Below are 16,188 nucleotides of genomic sequence, written 5' to 3' on the forward strand. Positions count from 1 at the left end.
GATAGAGGATCATGGTTAGGGGATAGAGTGGATAAAGGGTCAGGGTTAGAGGATAGAGAGGATAATGGGTCAGAGGATAGAGAGCCATGGTAAAAATGTTTTATCGAAATTGAATTTTTTTTTTTTTTAATAGTTGAACCGAAACCAAACCTTGAGTCTTCTGCACAGGCCAGAAGACTCAAGGCCACTGTGGTCTCGAAGAACATCTGACTGCTTAAATGGTTGGTCTCTCAGTCAGTCAGGACAGTACTATAGTCTTTATTCAAACCATGCACTCTCACAAACTCATGACAGTAACACTTCATATCAATAAGGATTGGAGTTACTTATATCACATACTACTACAAGGTTATCTGTAAACCAAGAATGTATTTTATTATAAATCACCACTATTACTACCGTAACTAGCCTTACTATGAAAGCTACAATCACTACTACTTCTATGTTGATGGTGATGATGATGGTGGTGATAGTGATGGTGGTGATGATGAGGATGTTGTTGATGGTGATGGTGTTGGTGATGATGGTGATGATGATGATGATGAATGTGTGGTCCTCTCCCCTCCCAGGACACAGCCCTGTGGACTACAAGCTGCTGTCTGTCCAGGTGATGATTCGCCATGGCGACCGTTACCCCCTTTACGCCATCCCCAAAACCAAGCGGCCTGCCATCGACTGCACCCTGTCCCCAAAGAGGTGAGAGCAACGCCCACTGACTGAACATCCCATGATGATGCAACAAATAGTCTCTCGTTTCCTATTATTCATTCATTAAGGCCTTCTGTTAAATAAAGGTGTCCTCCTGAATGAACTGGAGGCTACTGTAAATGTTAGCTATTCCCTCCAGCTCCACAGTTTCCATTACATAATTTGATCATTAGATAATTACATCATTACATCATTAGAGCATTAGATCATTAGATTAGATCAAATGCAGTTTTGACTGCAGCCAGAAAATGATACCCCCCCGTCTTTTGAAGAGTTTCTGGTTAGCATGTCGGTGGAAAACTTAAGCAATTATTGCTATGAAGAAGAGGGGCATGTGAGAAGAGAAAACGAGCTGTTGTTGTTAGTTAAAGTGATTAGCCATGGTTATGCAGTGTGTGATGTGAAGCTACAAGATGTTCAGTCTGACTGTGTTAGATGTAGTGCTCCCTCCGGGGTTAGAGCTGAGATGTGTTTCCTATGTCATTATCAAGAGTGTCAGGGAGGTGCATGTCCTGCCTGGGGCCACAGGTTCACTTTCAATGGCACCTAGGAGCATCAGAGTGATCCTACTACACGTTGAGCTCTAACACAGAGACATTCCTTATTTCAAAGTGTGACAATGTTGACTGTCCAAATAATTCTGTCTCCATTTGACTTTTATCACTCTCATTTTCTCCCACTTGTTTTCCCTCCAGACTGTGGTGTTGTGTTTGCTGTTCTGCTGCCACTCTCTGGTGCAGATGGATGCACACACACACACACACACACACACACACACACACACACACACACACACACACACACACACACACACACACACACACACACACACACACACACACACACACACAAGGTTTTGCCGCCTCTTATCTCACTTGATTTGAAAAACACGATTTTCCATGCTGCTGTGAAGAAGCAATACTGTCTCTGTCAGAAATACTCTCCACTGAGAAATGACTTAGCACATGATGTGTGGAGTATTTCTGACAAACATTTTGATATCCTCTCTCTTTTTCATGTTCTCATCTTCCCAAATCATTTTCTATCTCTGTGTACAACTGTATTTTATTCTGTGTTCACCTCCCCCCCTCATTCATCTGTCATCCTATCTCATCCCACTGCTCTGCTCTGCCTCTCATCATGCAGATGGCAGTTTCTGATAACATATTATTTATAGAGAGGGAAGTCATTGCTGTGGCTCTTGCTGCACATTCTCAAAAGCAAAGATCAGGGCAGGAAGGGCTCTTTCAGACCTGGCTTCCCTCAGTCAAAAGTGTGTGTGAAAAGAGTGTGTGTGAGAGAGATTGTTTGTGTGTGTGAGGGCACTTGGGTTCTATCTACTTTGATTCCCGGTGACTTCATTCTAAACAGATGGCTGATAAATTCCTCCCCAATCCTCTTTTGGGGATATCTTGGTGTATGTCCATTTGCAAATTCATCATGGGCATTTCATTCTGAGCTGATGGGTCTTGCAGAGTCAGTAATCTGAGTCATCTGTGGCCACTGGGCCTGGCCTTCATAGAGCTGAGAGGACTGGTGAATGTCTGCTATGAATCTTCACTAATGTTTGGCATGTCACAATAAGGCATAACCCAAATCACAGGAGGTTGGTGGCACCTTATTTGGGCTCGTTGTAATGACTGGAGTGGAATCAGTGGAATGGTATGAAATACATCAAACAAGGTTTTCAGGTGTTTGATGCCATTCCATTTACTCTGTTCCAGCCATTATTATGAGCCATCCTCCCCTCAGCAGCCTCCTGTGACTCAAACCCACATGAGCGCTCGTGCATTCTGAGTTTGTGTCTGTACTCGCGCTCTCTCTCTCTCTGCCTTTCTGTCTCTCTCCCTCTTTCCCCCAGTGCACCTCTCTCTCTGACCAGTATTCAATGCCATCTGGCTCTCAGCACCAACATTCCACTCCAAGTTAGAGCTGAAAGGAGCGAGGGAGGAGAGAGAGAGAAATGGATAGATGCAAGGTGACACAGCCAAGCGGAGAGAGTGGGAAGGATTCATGGAGAGAAAACAAGAGTGTGAGACGGAGAGAGAGTGTGGGATGAAGGTAGACTTGGAGATGTTGAACTGTGGACCTCCTGAGAGAAGAACTTTGTTTTGCTGGAGCTGCAATAAATCAAATCACATGTTATTGGTCACATACACATGGTTAGCAGATGTTATTGGTCACATACACATGGTTAGCAGATGTTATTGGTCACATACACATGGTTAGCAGATGTTATTGGTCTCATACACATGGTTAGCAGATGTTATTGGTCTCATACACATGGTTAGCAGATGTTATTGGTCTCATACACATGGTTAGCAGATGTTATTGGTCTCATACACATGGTTAGCAGATGTTATTGGTCTCATACACATGGTTAGCAGATGTTATTGGTCTCATTGGTCTCACACATGGTTAGCAGATGTTATTGGTCACATACACATGGTTAGCAGATGTTATTGGTCACATACACATGGTTAGCAGATGTTATTGATCACATACACATGGTTAGCAGATGTTATTGGTCACATGGTTAGCAGATGTTATTGGTCACATACACATGGTTAGCAGATGTTATTGGTCACATACACATGGTTAGCAGATGTTATTGGTCACACACACATGGTTAGCAGATGTTATTGGTCACACACATGGTTAGCAGATGTTATTGGTCACACACACATGGTTAGCAGATGTTATTGGTCACACACACATGGTTAGCAGATGTTATTGGTCACACACACATGGTTAGCAGATGTTATTGGTCACACACACATGGTTAGCAGATGTTATTGGTCACACACACATGGTTAGCAGATGTTATTGGTCACATACACATGGTTAGCAGATGTTATTGGTCACATACACATGGTTAGCAGATGTTAATGTGAGTGTAGTGAAATGCTTGTGCTTCTAGTTCCGTCAGTGCAGTAATATCTAACAATTCCCCAACAACTGCCTAATACACACAAATCTAAAGGGAGGAATACGAATTTATACATATAAACTACCGTTCAAAAGTTTGGGGTCACATATCCTTGTTTCTTAAAGAAAAGCACATTTTTTGTCCATTAAAATAAAATAGATCAGAAATACAGTGTAGACATTGTTAATGTTGTAAATGACTCACTATTGTAGCTGGAAACCGCTGATTCTTAATAGAATATCTACATACTGTAGGTGTACAGAGGCCCATTATTAGCAACCATCACTCCTGTGTTCCAATGGCACGCTGTGTTAGCTAATCCAAGATTATGATTTTAAAATGCTAATTGATCATTAAAAACAACTTTTGCAATTATGTTATCACAGCTGAAAACTGTTGTTCTTATTAAATAAGCAAAAAAACTGGTCTTTAGACTAGTTGAGTACCTGGAGCATCAGCATTTGTGGGTTTGATTACAGGCTCAAAATAGCCAGAAACAAAGAACTTTCTTCAGAAACTCATCAGTCTATTCTTGTTCTGAGAAATGAAGGTGATTCTTTGAGAGCTGTAGCGCCGAGCTGGCACAGGACGTGCAGGGCTAGGGAGGTGCACAGGAGGCCTGGTGCGTGGGGCTGGCATAGTCTTCACCAGACGGCTAGCACGCACCTCAGGGCGAGTATGGAGAGCTGACTCAGGTGACATCAAATCCCGGACACGCTCCGTCGGGTGGATGTCGTGCCTCATGCACCAACACAGCAACTCCCTCATAACTCTCTCCTCCAATCTCCCCATTAACTCCTTCACTGTCTCTGCTTCGCTCCCTTCGCTCACCTCCAATTCCACCCCGACTGGCTCTGGTTCCATCCTCGGCTCCTTACGGTAAGCACGGGGAGTTGGCTCAGGTCTGAATCCTGACTCTGCCACACTCCCCGTGTGCCCCCCAATTTTTTGAGGGGCTGCCTCGGGCTTCCTTGCCAGCCGTGCCAACTCCTCATAGTGTTTCCGCTCGGCCTTAGCTGCCTCCAGTTCCTCCTGTGGACGGCGATACTCCCCAGCCTGTGCCCAGGGTCCCTTGCCTTCCAGTATCTCCTCCCATGTCCATTTCTCCAGATAGCGCTGCTCCTCCTTACCATGCTGCTTGGTCCTTTGGTGGTGGGTAGTTCTGTAACGGCCGTTGGTGGAAGAAGGTGAGGACCAATGCGCAGCGTGGTACGTGTTCGTCATTTTAATGGTAAAGCTGAACTCTAAACAACACACAAACAACCGAAACAGCTCCGTCAGGTGCAAAACACACTAAACAGAAAATAACTACCCACACCACACAGGTGGGAAAAGGCTACCTAAGTATGCTTCTCAATCAGAGACAACGATAGACAGCTGCCTCTGATTGAGAACCACACCCGGCCAAACACCAAAGGAAAACAAAACATAGAAAATGTACATAGAATGCCCACCCTAGTCACACCCTGAACTAACCAAAATAGAGAATAAAAGCCTATCTATGGCCAGGGCGTGACACTCTATGTAGGCAGCAGCCTCTCTGAGTTAGTGATTGCTGTTTAGCAGTCTGATGGCCTTCAACAGTATGTTATATTTCACAAACTGTTTTTCAGTCTCTCGGTCCCAGCTTTGATGCACCTGTACTGACTTCGCCTTCTGGATGATAGCGGGGTGAGCAGTCAGTGGCTCGGGTGGTTGTTGTCCTTGATGATCTTTTTGGCCTTCCTGTGATATTGGGTGCTGTAGGTGTCTTGGAGGGCAGGTAGTTTGCCCCCGGTATTGCGTTGTGCAGACCGCACCACTGTCTGGAGAGCCTTGCGCTTGAGGTCGGTGCAGTTGCTGTACCAGCCGGCGATACAGCCCAACAGGCTGTAAAAGTTTGTCAGGATTTTAGGTGACAAGCCAAATTTCTTCAGCCTCCTGAGATTGAAGAGGTACTGTTTCGCCTTCTTTATCACACTGTCTGTGTGGGTGGACCATTTCAGTTTGTCTGTGATGTGTACTCCGAGTAACTTAAAACTTTCCACCTTCTCCACTACTGTCCCTTCAATGTGGATAGGAGGGTGCTTCCTCTGCTGTTTCCTGAAGTCCACGATCATCTCCTTTGTTTTGTTGACGTTGAGTGAGAGGTTGTTTTCCTGACACCACACTCCGAGTGCCCTCAATAGATGCAGCCGACGTGTGTTTGAGCAGGCTGTTTTGTCTCTGGGGTGTGTGTAGATTATGTGTGTGTGCTTGGGAGAGAGAGATTTACATTTATAAAGGTCTTATTTATAAAGGTCTACAATCTGGGTCTGTTTTTATTTTGACCAGTGTGTAATTATGGGGATCTATTCTGCACTAGCATATGGGTTATAGGCAGGATCCTAGGGGACTGTTCGAGTGTGTGTCTGCATGTAATTCCCCATAGCTGGCACGAGCATGCCAAGTCAACCCACTGTCTCTGTCTGTCTGCGGTCTCTCCAGCTGGAAACTATTCCCCCTCTTTAGTCTCTCTCTCTCTCTCTCTCTCTCTCTCTCTCTCTCTCTCTCTCTCTCTCTCTCTCTCAATCTCTCTCTCTCTCTCTCTCTCTCTCTCTCTCTCTCTCTCTCTCTCTCTCTCTCTCTCTCTCTCTCTCTCTCTCTCTCTCTCTCTCTCTCTCTCTCTCTCTCTCTCTCTCTCTCTCTCTCTCTCTCTCTCTCTCTCTCTCTCTCTCTCTCTCTCTCTCTCTCTCTCTCTCTCGTCAATAGAATATAAGAATGTTAAATCTAACACCAGCATAATGCAACATTATTTAGAGACTGGAGCTGCCTGGCAAACGTTAGTTAGAGACTGGAGCTGCCTGGCAAACATTTACATTTACATTTAAATGTTAGTTAGAGACTGGAGCTGCCTGGCAAACATTTACATTTAAGTCATTTAGCAGACGCTCTTATCCAGAGCGACTTACAAACGTTAGTTAGAGACTGGAGCTGTCTGGCAAACGTTATTTAGAGACTGGATCTGCCTGGCAAACGTTGGTTAGAGACTGGAGCTGCCTGGCAAACGTTAGTTAGAGACTGGAGCTGCCTGGCAAACGTTAGTTAGAGACTGGAGCTGCCTGGCAAACGTTAGTTAGAGACTGGAGCTGCCTGGCAAACGTTAGTTAGAGACTGGAGCTGCCTGGCAAACGTTAGTTAGAGACTGGAGCTGCCTGGCAAACGTTAGTTAGAGAATGGAGCTGCCTGGCAAACGTTAGTTAGAGACTGGAGCTGCCTGGCAAACGTTAGTTAGAGACTGGAGCTACCTGCTGAATGTTAGAGATGGGCTGCTTGGCAAACGGGATTTCATGATGTAATACTATTCTGTGGTGGAAGGCATATATTTAGGGTCAATGTTTCAACCAATCATGACAAACCTTGTCGAATCTGAGACTAATGATAGGATGTGATGTGGTTTTGGATGATGTCTCAGAACTGGATTGTTATGGAAACCAGTGTCCCTGTGTGTATGTGTGCATGCTCATGTATGTGTGTGTGTGCGTGCTCATGTATGTGTATGTGTGCATGCTCATGTATGTGTGTGTGCGTGCTCATGTATGTGTGTGTGTGCGTGCTCATGTATGTATGTGTGTGTGTGCGTGCTCATGTATGTGTGTGTGTGCGTGCTCATGTATGTGTGTGTGTGCGTGCTCGTGTGTGTGTGTGTGCGTGCTCGTGTGTGTGCGTGCTCATGTATGTGTGTGTGTGCGTGCTCGTGTATGTGCGTGCTCGTGTATGTGTGTGTGCGTGCTCGTGTATGTGTGTGTGTGCGTGCTCATGTCTGTGTGTGTGTGCGTGCTCGTGTATGTGTGTGTGTGCGTGCTCGTGTGTGTGTGTGTGTGTGTGTGTGCGTGCGTGCTCGTGTGTGTGTGTGTGTGTGCGTGCTCGTCTGTGTGCGTGCTCGTGTATGTGTGTGTGTGTGTGTGTGCGTGCTCGTGTATGTATTTGTGTGCGTGCTCGTGTATGTGTGTGTGTGCGTGCTCGTGTATGTGTGTGTGTGCGTGCTCGTGTGTACCGTTGAACCTGCCACCCCATAATTAATGTTTAATCTGTAAAACTATGGTGCGGTTGAGCTGCAGCTCCCAGATTTGATATATTAGACTGTAATCCTCTATCATCTCTAATCGTTTAGATCTTTGACTGATCATCCCCTGCCCTGACTGTACACTGACCTCACTGTGAGGTAAAGATGATGCTCTTGTCTCTGTAGCCATGTCCCCGCTGATTGTGTTTATATAGCCCTCATACTCTATCTACCGCACATCGAACTAGGCTCAGTCAGTGTTGTTTAGACAGCTCCCTGGTGGTAGAGACATAACAGTGCAAGACTGCATACTACTTTAACTCTAGTTTTCACCCCATACAAAGGGTTCTTTCCTTCCACATGTCACATGTTAATCATGTCACTTAACACCCCCCTCCCCTCTCTTTCATCTCTCTCCCCCTTCCAGGAAGCCCTCCCACCCCCAGCTAAAATCTTTCATTGGCCACATGGCCCAGGGGGGACATGGCCGCTGGGAGGGGACTCTTAGCTCGTTGCCCCGTCTCCCTAACCACAGCGCTTGTGAGATGGGCGAGCTCACTCAGACAGGTAACCAACCAATCAATCACATTAAAGATATGTAAAGAACCACCCGAACAGGCTGGTTTTATACCTGAAATGTGCAACCAATCTCTGTCTTTCCCTCTTTAGGTGTAGTGCAGCATTTACGCAATGGCCAGCTCCTTCGCCAAGCCTACAAGCGCCACAAACTCCTCCCGCCCGATTGGTCGACCAAGCAAGTGTGGGTGGAGACTACGGGCAGGAGCCGCACCCTCCAGAGCGGGATGGCTCTTCTGTATGGGTTCCTGCCAGACTTTGACTGGAGCCTTCTGACAGTCCACCACCAGTGGAGCACGTTGTTCTGTGGTTCAGCCTGCGACTGTCCTGCTAGGAACCCCTATCTGGAGGAGGAGCAGAGGAGACAGTACCGCCTCAGAGCGGCAGACACTGAACTGGAGAGGACCTACGCAGACATGGCCCGTACGCTAGGTCTGCCCCCGCGCCAGCTCAGAGCTGCCAACCCTATAGACTCCCTGCTGTGCCACCTGTGCCACGGCCTGTCCTTCCCCTGTGTGTCAGCAGGGAGTGGGGGCTGTCTGACTCTGGCCCAGTTCGCTGTGATCCGGAGGCAGCAGTTAGAGGACGAGGTGGACAGGAGGAAGGTGGGACTGTATCGCCGTTACGCCGTGCTCGCCATGCACCCCTACCTCAACCGTACCGCCAACAGGTTGGAGCGCGTCGCCAAGGCCTACGCTCCGGGCCGAAAACCCCGCGCTGGAGAGGAGGTGTTCACCCTGTCCTCGGCTCACGACGTCACCGTGGCGCCGTTACTAAGCGCCCTGGGCTTGGAGGAGGCATTGTTCCCGAGGTTTGCAGCAAGGGTTGTGTTTGAGCTGTGGAAGAGTCCGCACGCAACGCAGGGACCACGTAAGGGGCAACGACAGAGTCAGAATAAGGCTTCTGGGGTGAAAGGGGAGAGGTCAAAAGGTGGTAACATGTTTGTGAGGGTTCTGTACAACGGAGAGGACGTAACATTCCATACCACTTTTTGTCGCTCACATGACCGCCATGCCACACAACCGCTATGCCCCCTGGGTAACTTCCTGTCTTTCGTCAGGAAAGACATGTTCGATGTCCTCAACGCCACGTCCTACCACGACGCCTGCTTCCGACGGACAGGCTGACTGACAGAGGGATGGAGAGAGAAAAGGAGGAGAGGAAGGAAATCATTTAGCTGATTTTGTCATTTGTTAATAGCTCTTTTCCCACTTTGATGGTCTATTGAATTATTTGAATATCTTAAAACTTTGACATTTTTCTAAAGTCAAAAAACATTCCTAGAAAGCATAGATACTGATACATGTCATGCACACAAACACACTGCAAGAATACACATTTTCACCAACAAATTCCTATACACTATATACACACTCTTCATGCCTTCTTGATCAGATGTATTTGTCAATGAAGTTGGACTTTTAAACTGACAGCCTTGTGGTGTTGACAATCACACCCGGATACTTAACCTGCAAATATACACATTTGAACGTTGACCTTTCTACCATTTTTAAGTTTTTGAAATGTTTGTAAGGGAAAGACATTCTGGGGTGAAAGTTAAGTACTCAAACACTTTATTCGCACATTCCAACTGGGAATGTTGAGATTCCGCTTTTCCCAAATTCCTGCATAGGAAAGAGGAACATTGAAACTGGAAACACGAATGCTGGATTAGTTCATATAAAATGTTGAAACTGCTAATTATAATTTGTCTCCATATTGTTCTTACATTTTGATTAAAATGGTGCTGGAGACCAATAGAATTAGGGTATTTTTTTCTGTATAATGAATTCATTTGAGTTTACTGCTAAAAAAAGAGCTCAGCCACATACTGTACTTTCAGGCTGATTTCAATGTTAAGATTTAAGTCATCCCAACCATTTACACTCAATGTTTACTCAATAATGAAAGTATTCCACACCTTAGTAAAGGCTAGTTTTTTATGGTACTTAGATTTCACTGCTGCTGTAAGATGGTAAGAACAGTTGTCATCAGTAAATTGTACATTTTTCCACTACATGAAGGAAACCATTTTTCCACTACATGAAGGAAACCATTTTTCAGTTGGGACTATTTTTATTAATGATGTTCATAATTTTGAATAATTACAATTTTTACTGTAAAGCACATTACACAGTCTGCAAAGAAGTAATAAAACTTGTTTCCTCACAACTGTCTCTGTATTGTGTGAAAACGTATGAGCTAACTTATTACTGTTCTGAATTCCCCAAGTCTCAGACTAGACGTAATATAAGAAACATAAATCCAGGACAATCAAATGAGTATGATATGTTATGTTTGAAATGGATACATAAGATAGAAGGTTACTTAGGCTAAAACAAAAGGTGCTTGGTTGGGATGGATGGGCGTATAACAAAAAAGTCCTGCAGGAATTCAACCTTTTGTGAAGGAATTGTGTAGGTTTCCTGCAGGAATCCTGTAGGCTTGACAAAATCCTGCAGAAAAAGTCCATCATGACTAGTCCTACAGGAATCCTGGACAAACATAATAATTCCTTCAGGAATCCTGCAGGACCAAAACCTGCAAGACGTTGATATTCCTGGAAGACCAACTAAATCCCAGCATGAATCCTGCAGACCAATTCCTGTGGCAAGTCCTGTAGGACCATGACAATTCCTGCAGGACCAAAATCTGAATAATTTTGATATTCCTGCAGGATATGGCAATTCCTGAAGGACCAAGTAAATCCCAGCCTGAATCCTGTAGAACCGAATCATACAGGATTTTGATATTTCTGCAGGATATATCAATTCCTGCAGGACAAATTCCAGCACAAAATCATCAAAGGATTTATATATTCCTAGGACCGTATCGGTCTAGTCTCAGTCCTGACTTAAATTTACTTGAAAATCAAACAAGGTTTGAATATTTCTGTCCATCAATGATTCCCAACCAAATTGAATGAGCTTGAGCAATTGGACAAAAACAATATGTTGCCCTAAGAGTTGTCAAAAGTTGGTAGAATCTTAATAAAAATTAGTCACAGCTGTAATGGCTGCCCAATGTGCTTCTACCAAGTAATAACAGAGGGGTGGAGACTTATACAATTATGATTTTTCTACAACTTTATTTTACTTTGAAAATGTGTAGGCTGTGTAGATCTGTATATATAAAAACATGTAATCCCTTATAGATTTAATTTTAAGGCAGAATAATGTTTAAAAAGTTCAAGGGACTGTATACTTTATATAGGCACTGTACAGAGAAATCAACATAGATTTTGAATATTGATATTTATGGGTTCTCAGCTTTCCGATAAGTATTTTCATTATTAAACATGCAATGAACTACACGGAGGGAAAAGTACACTGCATTCTGCACCACAGATAGAACTCTTGATAATGGGTATGCACAAAAACACAAGAACGAGAGAGAGCTCAACATTACATTTAAACTACTCAATCAGTGTGAGGAGTGAAGTCTCTGATGGGCTTTGACTAGAGCAGTGAAGTCAGGTATAGTTTCTGACTTCGCTATGCGCAAGATTGCTGAGGTGAGAGTCAGTAAGAGATGATCTGTGCCTTGACTTGTTATTTGTGACCCAATTCAGGAAACTAGGCATATGTCGCAAGTCATGACTTTACAGGAGAGCCTTTTGAACATGAAACATTTAAAAAAAAAAATCTAAATGCAGAAATGCCTTCTCGACCATGTGAACTTTCACATGCCTTAATATCAAACTTGTATGTCATTTGTAAATAAGAATAAAATTGTTATATTACGAGCCTAGTTGGTTTAGCCACAGAGAAAGCCAGCGACCTTCCCACTAGCCATGATTGGCTCAGATAATGAGTGGGCTCTCAATAACATTTCTGCCCTGAATTTATCAGGATCTGTCACGTATCCCTCCGGAACTTTCATTTCGCACACCTGTCCCCTATTCCCATTGATTAGTACTTGTATAAGTGTGCCCTTTGGTTTCCATTGGGCTGTTGTTACAGTGTCCGTTGGTGCTTGTGAGTACCTGTGCTGTGTGTTTTGGCTTTTGTGCCATTATGGATTGCGCAGATGATTACGGGTCTCACCCCGTGTGTTAATCATTGTGCAGATGATTACGGGTCTCACCCCGTGTGTTAATCATTGTGCAGATGATTACGGGTCTCACCCCGTGTGTTAATCATTGAGCAGATGATTACGGGTCTTATCCCGTGTGTTAATCATTGTGCAGATGATTACGGGTCTCATCCCGTGTGTTAATCATTGTGCAGATGATTACGGGTCTCACCCCGTGTGATAATCATTGTGCAGATGATTACGGGTCTCACCCCATGTGATAATCATTGTGCAGATGATTACGGGTCTCACCCCGTGTGTTAATAATCATTGTGCAGTTGATTACGGGTCTCACCCTGTGTGTTAATCATTGTGCAGATGATTACGGGTCTCACCCCATGTGTTAATCATTGTGCAGATGATTACGGGTCTCACCCCATGTGTTAATCATTGTGCAGATGATTACGGGTCTCACCCTGTGTGTTAATCATTGTGCACATGTGTTATTTATTCGAGGTACTCCTTGATCTTTTGTTTTGGGTTTCTACCCTGTTTTTGTTACGTGTTAGTTTGGTCTTCGTCCCCGTGTTTTTACACCGCAGGTTGTAATTTGGGTGCAATTTAAAAACTATTACACATTCCTGCGTCTGTCTCCGACTCATTCATACTGACGTGACACTATCGTCAAAGGTCAGTGAGAAAGTTGTGATGGACTACTATCTGGACGATCGTGCCATGCAATGCTGACTCTCTCACTCTGAAAATAACACGTTTTGAAATCAGTGGAACACAACCGGCCAAACAATCTGTGAAAACTAAATAGAAACAACACCGGCGGTTTTATCAAATGTGTAGCAGTCTGCGGTGAAGCTTTCATCCATGTATACAGGTAAGAATCTAGCTACAGATTCAGATATACGTTTCTAAAGCTTGCTGTTAGCTAGTCAGCTGGAGTTCGATGGCTTTAGCTTTATATGATAGCTTGCCATCGGTTTGTATTGATAGTAACGTTACTCTATGGATTGGGATTATATTTCATATTTTAGCTAGCTAACGTTAGCGTGACATGTCTTAACAAAAGACCCCAGTTAGCTAGCAAACGTCAGCCGAGGTTAGGTGGCTGGCTTGCTCGCTAACATTAACTTGTGTAAGAAGTGTGTGTAACGTCAGTGTAGTTTTCTCAGAATGCCATTTCGCATTGCTAAGTATAGCCTAATGTTAGCTAGCTAACATATTGGTTAACTTTAGCTATGACAATCTGTCTGTATTGCTGGTTAAAGCTTGCTGTTAGTTAGCCAGCTGACATTAAACAATAGCTACAGCAGCTAACATTCCCTGTATGAACTGTGTAGTGATATCTCAGAATACCATTTCGCATCTATTGTATAATAATGCTAAAATATTTGATGCTGGAAGAAATTCCAGACAACCAGTAGAACACGCCTCACTCTAATCAAATAGGTATACAGTCATCAAAAAGAGAGCTGGCCTAAGCAAGCAAAGGCAGCAGCGCAGTCATCAACAACATGCACCATTTCTTCACCAACTACAGAGTTGGGAAAACACCTGTGGCTCTGAATTGTGAAACTGCAATGGCCAAAACAAGAACAAGTTTGTGCTTTGGTATTGTCCCTGGGGGACCATGCACAAGCTCCACTACAATCTGGACCCTCACTTCCTGATCATAGGCCACACCAAGTTTGCCCCTGACTGGTGCTTTCAGCCTCATCAAGCAGCACTTCAGAAAGATCAGAGTGAACACTTTGTCTGAGACTGCTGGTGTTGTGAAGGACAGCACTGTGACATGGGTCAACATCCCACAGCTGGTTGGACTGCAGGATGGTACGGTGCTGGTGGAAAGCTGGCTGACAACAATACCTGACTCTGTACTTCAGGCTGCTGCCACAGATCAAGCAGTACCAGCACTTCAGGTAAAACATAATTTTCATTGTATGAGGTTATTCTTATCTAAACCTGGGAGGTGAATTGATGTTGTGTAGTGTTGTAATGTCTTCAGATTTTTTTTGTTATTCCCTGTTTTGCAGCTTCAATGGTCTGGAGCCTGGTGTTGTAGCCAAGGAGCGTTCAGACTGTCGGGACCAGGTTTCGGCTGCTGCACATTCTTCCTCCCATAGATGGTCTGCCTGTAAAAGCACCACCTGGACTGGACACAGCTAGACAAACTATCTTTGTGACAAGATCAGGGAGTTTTGCGAAGAAGAGGCTATGGACATCACATGCCCTGCACCAAAGTCAAGTGCAGGACAGAAACAGGCTCTCCGAATAGATTCCCTTTTTCATGCGTGGTTTGGACGGACCAGTCATCAGCACTATCTGCAGAGAGACCATCCACTTCGAAAAATATTGATATATAATGTATGTATGTATGGTCGTAACATGATTTTTGTAACATACCACAACAATGTCATGTGACTGTATCAAGTGTCCACCACATAAAAATATGCATGCGCCATATATTTATGTACTGTACATGTGCACCTCACTCAGGTTACATGGCCTTGAGTTGAAACCTATTTATGGAACATTGTGATAAGTGCATATGTAACAGCATAGTATGCTACTGTACTGGTGTGAAGGCATCTGGGCAGTGGTGTAAAAATACTTCCAAGTACTACTTAAGTAGTTTGTGGTATCTGTACATTACTTTACTATTTTGAATTTTTGGCTGCTTTTACTTCACTTCATTCGTAAAAAGAAATATAATGTACTTTTTACTCAATACATTTTCCTTCACAACCAAAAGTACAGCAGAATTGTCCAATTCACACACTTATCAAGAGAACATCCCTGGTCATCCATACTGCCTCTGATCAGGCTGACTCACTAAACACAAATGCTTTGTTTGTAAATTTGTTGGTGTGCCCCTGGCTATCGTCAATAACAAAATAATTGTGCCATCTGGTTTAATAAGGAATTTGAAATTAATTATACTTTTACTCTGACAATTTGGTACTTTTTCCACCAATGGATGAGGCTGGGGGTTATAATATTTATTTCACATGACCATCAATTTAGACAAGTGTGTCTGGGTAAGTGTCTAATATTTATAACATTTTTATCTAGACACTGTTTACCTGTAATTGTTCCTTATTGTAGGCTACTACTTTTCCTACAAGACTCACTGTTTAATACATGACCTCACATGTGAATCCGTAAAGAGATGGATGGGGCTAAGGCTTAAGAGGGTGTGAACAATGCTGAATGGGTGTAGACAATGGAGAGCTCTCCAATAGGTACCAAAACTTTCAAATGCCATTTTCTCAAAAGTGAGTTTACAAGTGCATCAACTTTCAAAGCAGAATTACATTCCCATTGTTCCTCATCTGTAGTGTATGATATACCATTTTGTAGCTCTGAGTCTCTACTTTTAACCAATAAAAATAAAACTATTTCAAATTTTGCTACATAAGACCGATTTGAGCTTGTCAGTCACATATTTCATCACTGAAAATGTCTGTTCACATACATAGATTGACCCAAACAGTACAAACATCTGTGAATCTCATAGAACATAGAATCTCGTCAGTGACATTGTTTTGAATAGTTCTCCAATCACTGCATCAGACTGAAGATCGATAAGCTCAAGTTGCAGGTCAGTGGGAGCGTTATCCACATTCACAAGGTGAAAGGAGAGGAAACCAACAGCATGTCATTTTCCAACACTTTGAAATCCTCAAAACGACGAGATAACTCACCGTTCGAAGCACACAGCAGGGATGTATACTTCTTCATATGATAGAGAACAGACTGGTCATCTGATAGAGAACAGACTAGTAGTGTCATCTGATAGGGAACACAGTAGTAGTGTCATCTGATAGGGAACAGACTAGTAGTGTCATCTGATAGGGAACAGACTAGTAGTGTCATCTGATAGGGAACAGACTAGTAGTGTCATCTGATAGGGAACAGACTAGTA

At 43.8% G+C, this 16,188-nt stretch overlaps 1 protein-coding gene and 1 long non-coding RNA gene across 3 annotated transcripts in view; both read left to right on the top strand.

Moving 5' to 3' along the window:
- Positions 1-10,409, top strand: part of LOC123992589 (2-phosphoxylose phosphatase 1-like) — a 29,525-nt gene extending 19,116 nt beyond the window's left edge. For both annotated transcript variants that reach the window (XM_046293845.1, XM_046293846.1), the window contains 3 exons: positions 570-696; positions 8,089-8,228; positions 8,331-10,409. In XM_046293845.1, coding sequence (XP_046149801.1) covers positions 570-696; positions 8,089-8,228; positions 8,331-9,364 — 1,301 coding nt within the window. In that variant the 3' untranslated portion in view covers positions 9,365-10,409. The remainder of the gene's footprint in view (positions 1-569; positions 697-8,088; positions 8,229-8,330) is intronic.
- A 2,101-nt stretch (positions 10,410-12,510) lies between these two features.
- On the top strand, positions 12,511-15,642 carry LOC123993989. The gene is made up of 3 exons (XR_006831550.1): positions 12,511-13,140; positions 13,713-14,182; positions 14,297-15,642. It is a non-coding gene; the product is annotated as an uncharacterized LOC123993989 (long non-coding RNA).
- Positions 15,643-16,188: the final 546 nt, after the last annotated feature.

Source organism: Oncorhynchus gorbuscha, linkage group LG13 (genome assembly GCF_021184085.1).
Source record: "Oncorhynchus gorbuscha isolate QuinsamMale2020 ecotype Even-year linkage group LG13, OgorEven_v1.0, whole genome shotgun sequence".
NCBI lineage: Eukaryota > Metazoa > Chordata > Actinopteri > Salmoniformes > Salmonidae > Oncorhynchus > Oncorhynchus gorbuscha.